The following is a 15,781-nucleotide window of genomic DNA, read 5'->3' as shown; positions in this document are numbered from 1 at the left end:
GTAGACGATAAATGGGCTTTTATAATGAATTGGGTTCCTCTCTACTTTAAACAAATTAGACGACATGCAGAAGATTTCTGAATCGTGAATGTAAGGGTATATTGCTCTTACTAGAATTAATTAGCCTGAAAATACATAATTTACTCACAGCGGCTTTGCCAGGACAGAGTGTGGCTGCGATCTGCCATGTGCCCTCCTCTCCCTGGAGGAGTGGCGAGCACCCACAGTGCCTTGGGTGGGCTGTGCAGGGCTTGCCGGTGCAAGCAGCTAAACCTTCCCATGGGGCTCTGGACGCAGTAAACCTTCAGCTTTTAATTACCCTGTTTGCAGGTCCCGTGGGCTTGAATGTGTCGGGTGCTTGCGCCTTCCTAGGCAGGGAGGGCGTTTGCATGAGGGGGGGATCATTGGTTTGGCTCATAAAAGGAACTGGGCTCCTTAAATACCAGTAAAGCAGTGAGTGACACAGGTGAAGCGCTGGGTGAACATTTATTTCCTGACTTTTATCTTTTCCACTAGGTCACTGAGTTAGAAGTAGGACTCTGAGCGTCTCCTGAAACTAATTTGATTGCATGACATGCCTGTCTATTGAACGTGAATAGAACGAAAGCCTTCTTGCTCCTTTAGCTTATTATGTTTGTGATCATAATTAACAAGCTTGACGTTTACATATTGTGAACGTGAAAGCAGTCTCTGATATTTGAACAGTGCTGAGCTGTATAACAGAAAGTGTCTCCTCCAGTTCCTTCCCCGGTGGAGAAGCTCATTCAGTGCTGGACTGTCAGAAGAGTTTTCTCCAGCATTCCAGTATCCTATGTTTTGCAGTGGGAAGGGATAAGAGAAGACTAAATAAGGCTGCAATGGTTTAAATCCTCTTAAGTGCAATGAAGAAGCAGAAGGAAGCTTAGGTAGAGGAGATGTCTGTCTTGCTGAGGGTTTGTTACAATGCACAGTTAGCAGGAGGACGCCACTAGAGCATGGCACAGTGCAGCCACAACTCTTTTATCAGCAGCCTTCAAAACCCCAACCCCAGTAGCCTTGTTGGCTGTGATGATAACTGTAACGGATGGTACAGCTATTTTTCATCAAACGCTTGTTACTCAATTTATTAGATTCCTAATATACTAATGCACTCATTTGGCAGGCATCTCCACCAACGAGACTCGCAGTGGAGTGTACTCACTCAAAGTCACGGTAACTCGCAGGTTGCTGATTTCTCATCAGCACCCAGAAGATAATTTGCAAATGTGCCATTTATCATTATGTGCTTTGTAGAAGCAGACCTCATGAATGGGATAAATAGATAAGAGTCTAATAATGAACATTTCCTTCCCAGACACCTTTACTGGCTTCTAGGTTATTATGTTTTATATACATTGCACCTGTATGTGCGTCTGAGTTTGTATGTGTTAGGAAAGTAGCTGGAAACACTGTTCTTTTGAGGATGCCTGATGCACTTACTGATCCCCCTTGATGAGGGACGCAGAGCTGGAGCAGGTTAGACATTGTCTACTGAAAGAAGTAAGACTTTTATTTGTAGTAGTTTAAGAAGCAGTGGACACATGTGGATGCTTTTTACCAAGTCACCACTAACCTTCCTGCTTTCCTTTTCTCACTGGAAACAAAAGCACCTGTAACAACCACTGGTAAAGGAAACAAAATCCTTAACGTGAGAGGCTGGAGGGTAAGGATTACATGGCAGAGGTTGCTGAAGGAGTGCTTTTCTTCCACACCAACGTGCTGTAAGGATGCTCTGACCTGCACTGATTTGTCACTGCATTTGACTTTGTATCAATGATTGCTTTTTATTCGTTTATTCCTGTTTTACTGGGAAGAAGTCTAAAGATATAGGAGCCAGGCGATCAGTCTGCAATGCAATTCCTGTCTCTTCTTGTGACTTTCAGGGCAGAATCCCTGCATACAAATCATTGCTGCTTATTTTTGCTTCTGCAGATGTGATTTTATTAAATGAGAAGGTGTAACAAAAAGCCCAGCACAGGCAGGAGCCCTTTTGCCAAATGGGTCTGTGTGTTTAGCACTGTGACTGCTCTCCAGCAGAGCCAGGAAACCATGCAAAGATATTGATAATTGATTCCGTTTTATATAAGTTAAAAACTAGCTTTTCCCTCCTAGTGTGAAGGTAATGGGTTTTGTCTGTAGAAAGATAATAATCTTATGAACCATTTCTACGCCCTCTATTAAAGAATAGTACAGCTTGCACTTGAACATAATGCCCGTGTCAGCTCAGCTTTTAAACGTTCCTCTTAAAAGAGTCTTCAAGGACTGGAAAGAGATCTTCCTCAGCCACCAAGTGGGGTTTGAGGAACTTAAAAAGTCATGAAGATCCTGTCAGTTAATCACAGAATCACACAAGGTTGGAAAGGACCCATTGGATCATCGAGTCCAACCGTTCCTAACACTCCCTAAACCATGTCCCTAAGTACTTCATCCACCCGTTCCTTAAACACCTCCAGGGAAGGCGACTCGACCACCTCCCTGGGCAGCTGTTCCAGTACCCAATGACTCTTACTGTGAAGAATTTTTTTCTGATATCCAACCTGAACCTCCCCTGACGGAGCTTCAGGCCATTCCCTCTAGTCCTGTCCCCTGTCACTTGGGAGAAGAGGCCAGCTCCCTCCTCTCCACAACCTCCTTTCAGGTAGTTGTAGAGAGTAATAAGGTCTCCCCTCAGCCTCCTCTTCTCAAGGCTAAACAACCCCAGCTCTCTCAGCCGCTCCTCATAAGACTTGTTCTCCAGCCCCCTCACCAGCTTTGTTGCTCTTCTCTGGACACGCTCCAGAGCCTCAACATCCTTCTTGTGGTGAGGGGCCCAGAACTGAACACAGTATTCGAGGTGCGGTCTCACCAGTGCCGAGTACAGAGGGAGAATAACCTCCCTGGACCTGCTGGTGACCCCATTTCTGATACAAGCCAAGATGCCATTGGCCTTCTTGGCCACCTGGGCACACTGCTGGCTCATGTTCAGTCGGCTGTCAACCAGCACCCCCAGGTCCTTCTCCTCTGTGCAGCTCTCCAGCCATTCTTCCCCCAGTCTGTAGCGCTGCATAGGGTTGTTGTGCCCCAAGTGCAGGAAATGTATGTGTTCTTATACATCTACTCTGGAAAAAGCCTCTTCAGACATGAAAACTGTTTTCATTTGATTAGGAAGTTGTCACTGCATTGGGTTTCCATAGATAATGCAGACGGGTTTCCCCACAACCCCTCACCCCCTCACCCTACTGGGGGATAAATGCATTTCTTTTTCTTCTTACCTTTTTCCTCATGGAAATCTTCATTTAATACATGAACCAAAAAAAAAAAAAAAAAAAAAAAAAAAAAAACCCAAAAAACAAACAATGAAGGAAGAAGAGAGCTAATTTGAAACCTTGAGAGAGCTAAATTGAAACCTTGCCTCCAAATTTGTATGCAGGAGGTGATTTATAAGCTTAGGTAATTTCACTTTTGTTCACACTCCCTCAACTGAAAGGCTCCCACAAACAGTGCTATGACTCAAGAGGGAAGAGATGGGGAAATTTATCGAGTTATTTATCAAATTATTTTCCCAGTCTGACAAAGTCATAAGCATGCCAGAAAAGAAACATGAAGACTGTGTTCGAACAGAGGAACATGTCAGAGCGAGCAGGCAGACGACAGCACTGCCAGAGAGCAGAGACATGGCCAGAGATGAGGGGACTGCTCTTGGCTAGCCAGCATCTGCCCTCACCCCCAGTCCTGGCACTACTGGTGTTAGATCCTTACTCAATGGATTATGGGCTGAGAACATAAAATAAAGAACATCATTAAACAGAAGGAGATGACAGAACAAAGGGGATAGAATTCCCCCCCGTCCAAGCCTCTGTTGAAGGGAAATCAGTTTGACCAACATGACAGCTTTCTATGACAGGATGGCTTGGTGGCTGAGAAGACAGCAGTGAATGCTCAGTGTGACATCCTCATAGACAAGATGAAGTCTGGGCAGACTGCGGGGTAAGACTGACAACCTGGCTAATGGTGAGCCTGAGAGGGCTGTGACCAGCGGAGCACAGCCCAGTTAAAGGCCGGTCATTAGTGCTGTCCCCCAGGGGGACTGTTTAACTTCTTCATTTATGGCCTGGAGAACGGGATCAAGCTCGCTCTCAGCAAATATGCTGAAGCAACAGAAGTTCCACAAAGGGAAGCTCAAAGTTCTGCACCTGGGGAGGAATAAACCTGTGCACCAGTAAAAGCTGGGGGGCAGCTTGGCAGAAAGCAGCTTTGCAGAAAACAGAGGTCCTGTTGAGCACCTGCTAGCAGTGATTCCCTGCAGAAAAAGAAAAAAAAAAAAAAGGTTGCCAACATCCTGGGCTGCAGTAGGAAAAGCATCACTAGTAGGATGGAGAGGATGGTGCTTTGCCTCTGTGAGGGTGGTGTTGAATCTAAATGGTGCACATCCTCAGTAAGAGAGTGAATCACATCCTGAGATGGGACACCATGCTTTGGAGAAAGCAGCCTTGATGATGGGGCGTGGGAGACAGTGGTGGCAAAGCAGGGGAAAAAATAAACAAAAAAACCTGAGATTGAAGGAACCAGTCTAGTAAGAAATCTTTAATTTCTAATGAGCTTTAAAGGATTTAAGAGAGTCGATTTTTTTTTAACAAACCAGTTCAAGTACATGCCTTCAGATTATAAAAGTACCTGAAATTGCCTAGAATATCAACATGCATAGCTTGTTAGTATTTACATATATTTACATAGGAAAACAAGAGAAAGATCTACAGTTATTTACAGTCTACATAGGAGAAGAAAAAGGCAGCATAATTGTATTTCCTAAAATACAGTAGTTGAATAGTCAGGACATGCATATTAAGATATATTTGCATGATAGAACGCAAATGGTGTAAGACATACCTTTGTAACGCGCTATGCTAAGGGATAGCATCATAAAGGTAATTTTTTTTGTGTGTGTTTTGTTTCTAGTCTATTTGCATCAAGTGCTTTAAAATGTTCACTAACACAGCGGCAGCGTTATTTACCCTGGCAATTAAAGCAACAGTACACACGATAATTTCCTACTAACTAGCAACAAGCTGCTGGTGAATGAAATATCTATTGTTTCTCATTATCCATCGACCAACATACAGGGATCTCTCCTTGTAAAGGCAGTGCCTAAGCTATCACCATTACTTATAGAAGTAATACAAATGAGACTCTACAGTATGTACTAAATGAAATATTAACAAGGCCAGTGTCTTTGCGCCTGAAAGATGCACTAACAGGGCACGCTTTACAGCAGGCTATCTAGGAAAATCACACACACATAATACAGAATTGCCTGGCTTACAGCTCTAAGCCTAGACTTCAGAGGCCTGTTTGCTAGATCTGTATTATTGCAAAATACATTCCCTTAATTATTTTCTGGAAGACAGAGTTAGTAGTTAATTTCTTACCATGATATGTCCCCATCATAACACCCCGTGGTTTTCAATGCATTGTTCTAATGAGATGTGCGTATATGTGCATGTGAGTCTGTACCGACAGAGGAAAAACAGTCTGTATCCTTAAAATCTAAGCAAACAGCTTGTTAAATATTTCTCCCAAAAGGTCACTTGCTTAAAAAGCATTGTGTTGTGTGGGGCCCTTTTTGTTTCACTCATTGCTAAAATGAAAATCAGTCTAAAAAATTATCTGTGCAATGAAGGAGGAAGCTGAATTTCAGTCTGTGGTGACATTCTTTGCAATACTGCATATGAAAAAATCTAAATTTTGACTACTAATAGTATTAAAAAGCTATATAATATGTACAGCATATACAGTACCGTATGTATACATACATTTATATAATATAAAGTATATATATAATTAAAGTACAGCAAAACCATAAAACATTTCACATCAGCATAAGTTAATAACAGAAGTGTTTTCAATGAATTCTCATCTACGTACGTCCACACACCAGCCAGCCCTATCCTGATGATTCCATTTCAGCAGCATATCTAATCTGTTGTTTTGGCAGTCTGTGTTTATTGTCCACAGCCTGTTTGCCCAACTATTCACATTACCCTTGCTGGAAAGAATCCACCCTCAGTGGGCAGGTTGTGGGTTTCAGGAGGATTTCCACTATCCTCCAGAGGATTTCTAGTTTTGACAGTGGCTGCCAAGCAATGATAGGACTCACATTTATATAAGTGCATATCGTAAAATCTTGGAAAGTGAGTGACAGGGATTTTCAGGTGTGATCAGCTCCCAGTAATGCTCCCGTGATGCCCAAGGAGTCTGTGCCTCCTCCTGCACTGGCCAGTGTTGGCACAGAGGGCAGGGGACAAGCAATGGCCAGGAACATCACACGGGCAACCTGATCGCACCCTCACCCCGTTACACTCTGCAATGAAGGTGGATCATTTTCCTTAGGGATTTTTCCTAAATCCAGAAATGAGTGGGAGGGTGCAGCATCGCACCACAGCTCCATCCTGCAAGAGAAAAAGGGAAGCAATACGGGATCGGAGCAATTTGCATGCAGCGTTCAAAAGTGCCACTTCAGTGAAGCAGTGATGGCTTAAAAGTGTAAATCAGGTGTGAACAGGAGTTCAGCAGGCAGAAGAAGATGCAGAAGTGATCTGTGTGGGAATGTGATGTGAGTAAAAAGGCCAGGGTGAGCAGCCTGCCAGTCACGCTGCTGCTCCTGCCAATGCAATCCTGGTTGGTCAAGGTAACACCATATGCTTCATTAAAGTTTTTGAAGCTTAAGATGGCTCTGTGTTAGGCTTGAAAGAATTTTCAGAAGCTGGTTATGGACTTCAATGAGGAAGGAAGGAATACAGTGCTGCCTGTGGGAACCAGCTCCCTTTCAGGTGCCCTGATAAAAGCATTTAGGTTGCACAGACATAGGTGTCCGGTGCTGTCTTAAACATTGTATGGGTTTATTTGAGATACCTGGAGGGCCTGGCAAATACAACACTGAACCTATGGGAAACCTTTCCAGAGAACAACTGTAGAGCAGCCAGAACATTGTAAGTCACCTCAGATGCCTTAACACCCACGTTAGGCAACTGAGTCCTGCCCCTGGTATGCCCTGATGGCTCTTTCTAGCTCGCACAAAGGATAGGAGAGGTGAGCCCATGGATCAAGGGCTGATTCCCTCTAAAGCATCTGGTTTTGAAGAATTTAATGGTGTTTTGGCTAATAAGAGTTTTACCAAATTCTCTATGTGCTGGGCAAAAAAAAAGCAGGGTGAGAGAGGTAATAGGCCCTATTATAGCAGGCAGCTTCACAGGTTAAAGAATTAAGTTTACACAAAGAGAAAAATATCCATGATTTTGAAAGGCAATTACATTTCTTGTCAGCTCTTTTGCCAACCTTGTTCTACATCTTCCAAGCACTTTAACCACGTTTTATAATGTAACACTTCATACTTACACAGTGCTTTTCATCAGAAAGTGTGGAAGCACTCCATAAATCTGAGCTAGTCCCCACAACACCCATGTGAGGTGGGTAAATTATAGTGCCTTCCCCATTTTACAGCTGGGAAAAGTGGGGTACGTGGAATTGAAGTGACTTGTCCAAGTTGACTTGGGAAGCAAAAGCCAAAAAGAGAAAATTAACCCAGTTCTTCTGACTTGCCATCCTGCATTGTTTTTTTTTTTCCCTGTGGAATGACTGGAGACAATCTGTTTGACACTGGGTGCTGGAGGTTGGAAGTTTTCAAGCACAATCATTGCCATAATTGAGAACATATGGGGTGTTGCATAACACAAACAACATGATGCATTATCAAAATACATTTATTACAATGGACACATTTTCTTTTGCAAACTTAAAACCCAAGATGTAAGTTAAGTATAGCTGCATATACTGAATAGTTGAAATAATCACTAGGTCTTAATGCCTCAGCAGTTGAAAACAAATCCTCTTTCCTGAACTACTGCAGTTTCCTTATTCAAAGAATATAGCACACTTATCTTCTATAATGTATGTAAAGAATACTGTAAATGTGTAGATCTTAAGGATGCTAAGAAAAGTTACAGCTTGAAGCCAACTATATTTTGCAAGGAGAGCAGCTGATGGAGTTTTGAGTCTTTGTAGTTGGGAATTAATAGAAAAAGGAATACATCCGGGAAATAAAGCAGACCTTGGATAGTTTGGTTTATCCATTGTATTATCTCCTAAGAGACGCTTTGTCGGTTTAAATGTGGTGGTGGGGCAAGAGGAGGTGGTTGAGAATCTTTGGTTCAGATGTGGTTCAGTGAAACCTTTGAAAAGGCTGTAATTACAGACTCAATTCAGGTCACGTGTTCCTAACAGCGCTTGGGTGGAGATGGGACCTGAAGTCAACTGAGCCCGATTTGTCTCTTAGATCATATTTGGCAGCTCCAAAGTTTTATTTTTTTAGCTGCAGAATGATTTCAGTTTATCATCCTCACCCAAACTAGCAAAGGCAGGTCTCAATTTCATATTTCCTTGCTGAAAAAGCAATCAGGGAATCTTATTTTCTTACAGGAGACTAATGCATACATATTCTGAGTGTTAGTCATAAGATAACTGTGCATCTGGGATTGCTCTGAGTAAGAGGACTGCAGCAGAAACTGAACGGTTCTCCTGTCGTCTCAAATGTGAGACTAAAACTTGTTCACTGCATCGTACGAGAAGTGACTGTCGGTCACAGCTCTGAGTGACCCCAGCAGGGAATGAAGCACAGTGATGCCCTAATGCTGAGAAGTAGCTCCCTCTGCTATGACCAGCTTCAGCCAGGGCTGGTACCACCAAACAGCTCTGAAGACCACCCCTAAAAGCACTTCAGACACTGGGAAATCCTGAAGGCTGAGTGAGGACATGAGGATTTTAGACCTGCTGGGGTTTTTCTGAAGAGGTCATCAGGCTCTGCATGGTTTGCAAGACTTGATAGGAGAATCTACCAATTAAACTTATCTGCTGAAACATTTTAACATTACAGCGAAAGAATTAAGTATAATTTGAGAAGACCACACCAAAATCCCGCCTGGAGTTCTAGCAGTCCCAAAAGGAAACAAATCCTTGCAGAGGGTAGAGATTTTATATTTCACACCAAGTCAGGAAATGGCCATGGCTGAAGCTGGCTAGTGGAGAGCTTTTCTCTCTCTAGCAGAATGGATTTGAACTTTTCAGGGTGCTTTTCAGAGGCACAAGGAAGGTATGGGAGATCCCAATGGTTTCATGATCTGCAATGTGTTCATGCTACCTCATTTTCACAGCGCTGTTACCCTGCTATAAATGATATGTTCACAGTGCCGTGGTGTGGATCTGGTGGGTTTGTGTTAAGGATGTGTTGGCTTTGTCTCATAGTCCCGAGGTGAATAACAGGAACAGCCTGAAGAGTTTTAGGGAAGCACTTGCCTTTTTATTTCACTTGAGCAGCTTGCTTTGAATCTGGCCCTTGTCACAACCACTTGCCTCTCTTGTCATTTGGAATTCACCGCTTCCCACTGGCCATCTTTTAAAATGCACGCTGCTAAACCTCACCTCAGGCTACTGAGATAACTGGCCTTTATCCTTAATTTTTCATAAGAAAATAAAGCCCTCCTTTTCAAAGAAGCTGATCCCATCTCCCTGGCAGGCAGTGCTTAATGCTATCTGTGTGCCCTTAGCGGAGTTCATTGTGGATCTCATTCATTTGTAGCTGATAAATGTAGAGATAAGTTATGGCGTTTTTTCTATTATTTATGTGTTTGATATGCAAACCCGCTTCAGAACCGGAGTCTAATTTTAGAAAATAAACATGCATTTGAAAGCAGACAAATCTGAAAACTAAACATTAACCATGTAATATGTTTTCTTATCAACAATATAAATGGTATCTCAGAATACTAACAGATGCATTGCATATATTAATGAGGGTTTTACCGTATACTCTATATCAAGAACCCCTTTTCTTTTACTGTTAAGATATGCAATATTAATTTGTATTCAGTGCCATCAGTTATAAATTGACAGCTAGCAGTTATGAAATAAATGCCTAGGAACTAGTAGCTACTTAGTATTTTCATCTCAACAAAGGATTTTGGAAGGATGGATAATTTAGATCTTTGAGCCTCAACTATAAATAAACAGCAACTGCTGTATAAATCCCACCCTGCTGCAGTTGAAGATTGTATTACCAAACTGACAAATGATTTGCGGAAGAGAATGATGAACCCTTATTACTAAGACACTCTTCAACTTAATCCCAAACAAGATTCCCGGGTAATTTTGCTTACACTAGAAAGATTGATAGCATGGTGCTTGCCTAGCAGCTTTCCAGTGTTTGACTGGATCGGAAATGGCATTGAGGCATGATTAAAGATTCAGTTGGGCTTCTCACAAATTCTTTATCCCGTGTATTCATCATTGCGAGCCACTGCCTTTGTTGCGGGTTAAAGAAGGCTGACCCCCAGCTCTGCTGATTAGCACCCAGTACAACTGGGACAGAGGGAAAACAAAATGTTTAGGTTGCCCAGCGCTTTTAGCATTGTTTATCAGTTTAAATTGTTGGGAGAGAGGGCATTATTCACAATAGATCAGGGAGAATCTGTGACAACTGACAGGCTCATTGTTTAAGACATTTTTTAACGAAGTTGTTAACATTAATTCTTTTATATGGTACTCTAATCTTCTTCAAATTATGTTCTGACATGGCACAAACCGCTTGGCATTGAAAGTCATTCAACAGTGATTAAAGTGCTCTTTCTATCGGTTTAAGAATGTTTCATCTTCTATCAGCAGTATGGAATTGTTTACTAATTAGATTCCCTAACATCCTTTGCTGTCGTATGCTGATGCTATGTGAGCAGGAAAGCTGATGAGCGAAAAATTAGAACTTGTTATTAAACTGACATAAGGCCCAACATATAGAGATGTGATGCAAAAGGCAGTGTTCAGGAGGGATAAACAATATTTACTGAGAAACTACGTGGTTTCTCAGCCTGGCTAGGCATGGCTCAGGGTGGACATTTTGCACTTATCTGGAGCTCTGGCTCTTCTCTGAGGTTTGGGGTATCTGAGTCATAGATGGGAAGGAGGAATTTGTCCCTTGAGGACCTTTCCATTCAGCATGGCATGTATGGGGGTCCTAGACATCAGGCTTTGGTCAGGAAGTTGGACAAGAGACCTCCTGACATCCCTTCTAACCCAAAGAGTGATTCTAAAATATTCGTTCCCCTCTGTCCTTGGGCAAGTCACTTTGATCCTCAAATGTCTGAATGCAACAGGCTCACGTTCACCAAAGGGAACTAGGTGGCTTTGAGAATCTGGGCTTTACCTTCCATTTTTACCTTCCATTTCATAAGTTAGAGATGTAAGTAAGTCTAAATCATAGAATCATAGTTCATTTCCATCTGAAGGAACCTTCGAGGCTTGATCAGTTCATGTTTGTCCATTATTCTGAGATAGTAAAGCTTTACCCTCTGTCAATGAAAGGATAAATATGACTGCGTTTCTCTTAAGTAATAAGAAAGGTACTTTTCTTTCAATGCTAGAACCATTGAACTTCCTTCTTCCAAAACAGCAGCACGATTGGAATGTTCAGAAAAAAGTAAAGATATACACTGCCAGAAAGCAAATGGGACATTGCTTACATCCAGTCCTCAGAGAAACACTGGAGGCATTGCAAGATGAAGTGCTTTGGGCTTCCAGCCACATAATCTTTTATCGCTTAAAGCGAATATCTACTCTCACACAAGGAAAACTGTTCTCTTCTTTTGGAGTTTAAGTTCTGTCAAGTGTTTGATGTGTAAAATACTGCTGTTATACTGGGGGACGTTTTTCTGCCAATTGAGAGTTTTGTTTAAAAGTTGTCAAATTTGACTCATTTGAAAAGATAAATTATCGTTTGAGTTGGATTTCCAACAGCTCTGATGAACTTCCATTTTATGAATTAGCAGCATGCTGGTAGAGCAAGCTTGAGTTTAGCTTGGCTGGACGGATACTTCGCAGAAATAGCTTAAGGGCTCTCACTCTGCATTGAGCTATTTAGTTTAATTTTACCTTTCTAATAAAAGTCCTGTTGAATTGCTCACAAAAACCTAATAATACTCTTTAGGGGCTTTGATTCATTCTAAACAGCTGAATACAGTGATCATACCTGTGCTGTGGAGCTTTATAGGATAGTTCCAATGAGCGCACGAATTTTATTGTTCTCTATTAATATTATTTTTAGTAGAACACTCTTTTGTTTCTGATACTGCCTTTAAGATACTTTCTCTTCTTAAAAAATGATATTGGTTTAATTAAGAGTATTGCTATCTATTATACTACCTTTAAAAATATTTTGGTCTATTGACAAATATACACCTTTCAAATTTTCAAATACAGAGACTTAGGTTTACCTTGTAATGGGAGATCATTTCTGAGAGGTAGAGTCATTATTACTGATTTAATCCCGTCTTCTGAGAGAAATGCATGTTTTGCAAACAAATAGGCCTTTCTTTGCAGTTACAAAATTGAGCCACCTCAATTAAGGAGAATTGGGGCATTTTAGTCTGCTTGCTGCCCTGGAAGGATGAGAATGCAAAGCAGAGGTCTCTTGCATGTTGACCCCCGCACCCTGAGTTTCCTTGGCTGTGACAATGAAAGGCCAGAAGCAAAGGGCTGGAGGAAAATCACAAGAGATTGAAGCCTATTCTATTTCCCCATTAAATTACCCTAATGTGGCAACGTCTAATTTATCTTCATTTACTTTTTCAATCATACTTGGCAGCCTCTTTATTCTGATTCCTATCAGCTCATAATTAGTTACCACAGAAAGGACTAAGATGTACATAAATAATCGTAAGATGCCAGATAAATTATATCGGTTTTAAATTAGTATTGCGTCTTGCTATGCACTCTCACCTACTATTTTTAATTACAGTTTACAAAGCAAACTAGTTTCTTCCCCTCTTTACAGCTATTCTGGTACTGCGCTTTCAATCTGCGCCAGGCTTGCCAAGGTGCTTGTCCCAGACTTTGGCCTTGGTCTCCAGGTTTCTGTTGGAGAATTCAGAGAAACCTATTCTTCCTACTTGAACATAAGTTCATTTGGTAGGAAAAAGAAGTGGAAAAGGTAAAAAAAATTTAAAAAAATCCTCAAAAGCTTCTAATCTACCCTCTCCATTTCTTAAACCATTATAAGACATGAGAAATGGTTGTTTCAGATCGAAGAAACTGACTGGAAAGCTTCACGTCCTCCATCAGTTAAACTTTCTTACAAGGCAGTGGTGACAACTGCCGTAGTGAAACTGTTGGTCAAAGATACAGGATCATGGAATGGTTTGGGTTGGAAGAGACCTCAAAGCCCATCCGGTTCCACCCCCCTGTCATGGGCAGGGACACCTCCTGCTGGATCAGGCTGCTCCAAGCCCCATCCATCCTGGCCTTCAACACCTCCAGGGATGGGGCAGCCACCACTGCTCTGGGCAACCTGGGCCAGAGCCTCCTAGGCCGGAGCCTACCCACTCTCACAGGAAAACATTACTTCCCAAGATCTCATCTCAGTCTCCCCTCTTTTGGCTTAAAACCTCGTCCTATCCTTGCACTCCCTGATCCAGAGCCCCTCCTCAGCTTCCTGGAGCCCCTTTCAGCACTAAAGGCTGCCCTAAGGTCTCCCCGCAGCCTTCTCTTCTCCAGGCTGAACAACCCCAGTCCTCTCAGCCTGTCCTTGTACAGGAGGTGCTCCAGCACTCAGATCCTCTTCATGGCCTCCTCCGGACTCACTCTATGGGCAGGTTTGGCACCAACCCCGACTGCACTTTGCATCATAGGCCTTAATGGGAGCGCTGAGGTTAACTTTGTATGAGAGGTTTAAAAACAAACAAAATACATCTCTCAGCATGCATTGCTGGCCAGGATTTGGAAGCAGAGATGCCCAAGGTGCTTACTCTGTTCCCAAAGCAAACTCCGAGGCTTTGAGGTGCTGCTTTTAAATCTGGCTCAACCGTTCTTGTTTCAACCAGCACCTGGGCAGACCCTGCCCCTCTCCCTGCACCGATCCAGGCTTTTACTGGAAAGGAACAAAACACCCAAGAGTGAGGCTGGGGTTCAGGATAGTCTTTTTCTTTTCTTTTGCTTTAAGAGGAAAGGAAAAGCAAAAAACATCCTCCCTAAGGTGTTCTTTAACTAAGAGGCCAGCAGGCAGGCAGGCGTCATCTTTAGCAGGGTTTCAGCCTTGTCCCCCTGCGAGTCACCCTGTCAGCTGTGATGCTTTTCACTGATGCTTTCAGAAGCTGCGCAGCTTTAAAGACTGCAGTCCAAATTACAATAATAATATATATTTTTTTCTTTTCTCTCTTTTTTCTTTTAATTCCAGCAACAAGGAGCTGCCACAACTGTCTACTGCGCCACGGCTGCGGAGCTGGAGGGGCTAGGCGGGATGTACTTCAACAACTGCTGCCGCTGCCTGCCGTCGCAGGAGGCACAGGGCGAAGCGACGGCTGCGGCCCTGTGGGAGCTGAGCGAGAGGCTGATCCAAGAACGAATTGGCAGGCAGTCCAAATAGCAGGGAGCTCCTGGAAGGATCAAAACACACCGAGTGTGTGCACACTCAAAAACTGCCAACACTGGAACCTGTCCAATCTTATCATCTAGAGGGTTTCCATATACCTCAGATACAGATTAACCACTGTTAAATGAAATAATAGCAGTCACAACATAGTGAAAAATGTTAAGTACTAATGGGAAATGGGGAATACTGTGGGTTAAAGGGACAACATGGCTTCCTGGGGCTTAGTTAGTCTCTTTCTTTTGATTATAGCCTGTTCAAAGTGTAACCCAAGGAGGCATCTTTTGTCTTATTTTAGAAAAGCAATGCTGCAGACATTTTCTGTTGTTTTGGTTAATAGGTAGGTGCATAGCCCAATATGGGATTTCTTCTTTATTTTGATAATTACTGTCTGTTAGGCTTTGAGTATCGATCAGGAGATCGTAGTTGTGTTGATTCTTTTTCCCTACAAGGATTTTATTGGATGTGGCAAATAAAAAGATTATTAAGGGAAAGAAATCTTTCCTGCCCTCGACTGCTGGCTGCAAGTACATCTGCGCTGCTTGGAGCGAGAAGGTGCAATAAGACATCTGAACAGAAATAGTAAAGTCACAGCTAATTAAATATTTCTGGTTTTTCTTACAAGATTATAATAAACGATATGTTGTAAACCATTCCCTAAATACTGTTGAGTTAGCAAAGATGATGATGGCTCCTTATGAACACACAGGGCGTAGTCGGGGGGTTCAATGGTATTTCCATCCATTTTGAACTTCACAGTTTTAAAGAGTTTTTTCCGGTGAAAGTTCACAGTTTCTCAGTTCTCCTGATACTGCAGACCATTCCAAAGCTCTCTTTTTTTTCCTTCAATTTAAATTCAATAAAACAACATGCTTGCTTGAATATTGTCACCTGAAGAGAAAGTTTGTCTCATTTCTGCAAATGTCTTAGTTCCAATTTTTTTCTTACAAAAGAAAACTTGACGAAAAATAAAGCGCTTCTTTGCCAAGAAAACGCTGGGTTTTTTCTTCTCTCTTTCTGAGTTCAATTTTTGTATTTTGTGCTTTGTAGCTGTCTTCATGCCAGAAGGTTGTCCTAAGCCATCCCCAGTCCGGCATCGCATTTTCTGTAGACAGAATATAAACAAATAAAAAGAAGGACACATTATTAATAGAAGCTTATTTGATCTCCTTATTATTTATGATTAATTGCTAACAGTCTGCCTTCCATGATTTCCTTGTCTGCAATCATAATGCATTTCATAAGCATTGAATCGGTGTTAAAGTCAAGACACACATTCACCTGAAAGAAGTATTCATAACATCCTCCCATCAAAAAACCCAC

General features: G+C 42.2%; 2 protein-coding genes across 6 annotated transcripts in view; one reads left to right on the top strand and one right to left on the bottom strand.

Annotated features, from left to right (window-relative positions):
- WWOX (WW domain containing oxidoreductase) overlaps positions 1-14,546 on the top strand; it is a 547,784-nt gene extending 533,238 nt beyond the window's left edge. For 3 of the 4 annotated variants that reach the window (XM_054078608.1, XM_009569956.2, XM_054078607.1), the window contains one exon: positions 14,267-14,546. In XM_054078608.1, the coding sequence (XP_053934583.1) occupies positions 14,267-14,544 (278 nt within the window). In that variant the 3' untranslated portion in view covers positions 14,545-14,546. The remainder of the gene's footprint in view (positions 1-14,266) is intronic. The other variant, XM_054078619.1, reaches the window with a different exon arrangement.
- Positions 14,547-15,430: 884 nt separating this feature from the next.
- Positions 15,431-15,781, bottom strand: part of MAF (MAF bZIP transcription factor) — a 207,292-nt gene continuing 206,941 nt past the window's right edge. Inside the window, exon 4 of one of the 2 annotated variants that reach the window (XR_008452014.1) lies at positions 15,431-15,563. The gene's annotated coding sequence lies outside the window, so the exon portion shown is untranslated. The remainder of the gene's footprint in view (positions 15,564-15,781) is intronic. The other variant, XM_054078627.1, reaches the window with a different exon arrangement.

The sequence above is a fragment of the Cuculus canorus genome, chromosome 13, assembly GCF_017976375.1.
Source record: "Cuculus canorus isolate bCucCan1 chromosome 13, bCucCan1.pri, whole genome shotgun sequence".
NCBI lineage: Eukaryota > Metazoa > Chordata > Aves > Cuculiformes > Cuculidae > Cuculus > Cuculus canorus.
This window is presented reverse-complemented; position numbering and strand designations above follow the sequence as displayed.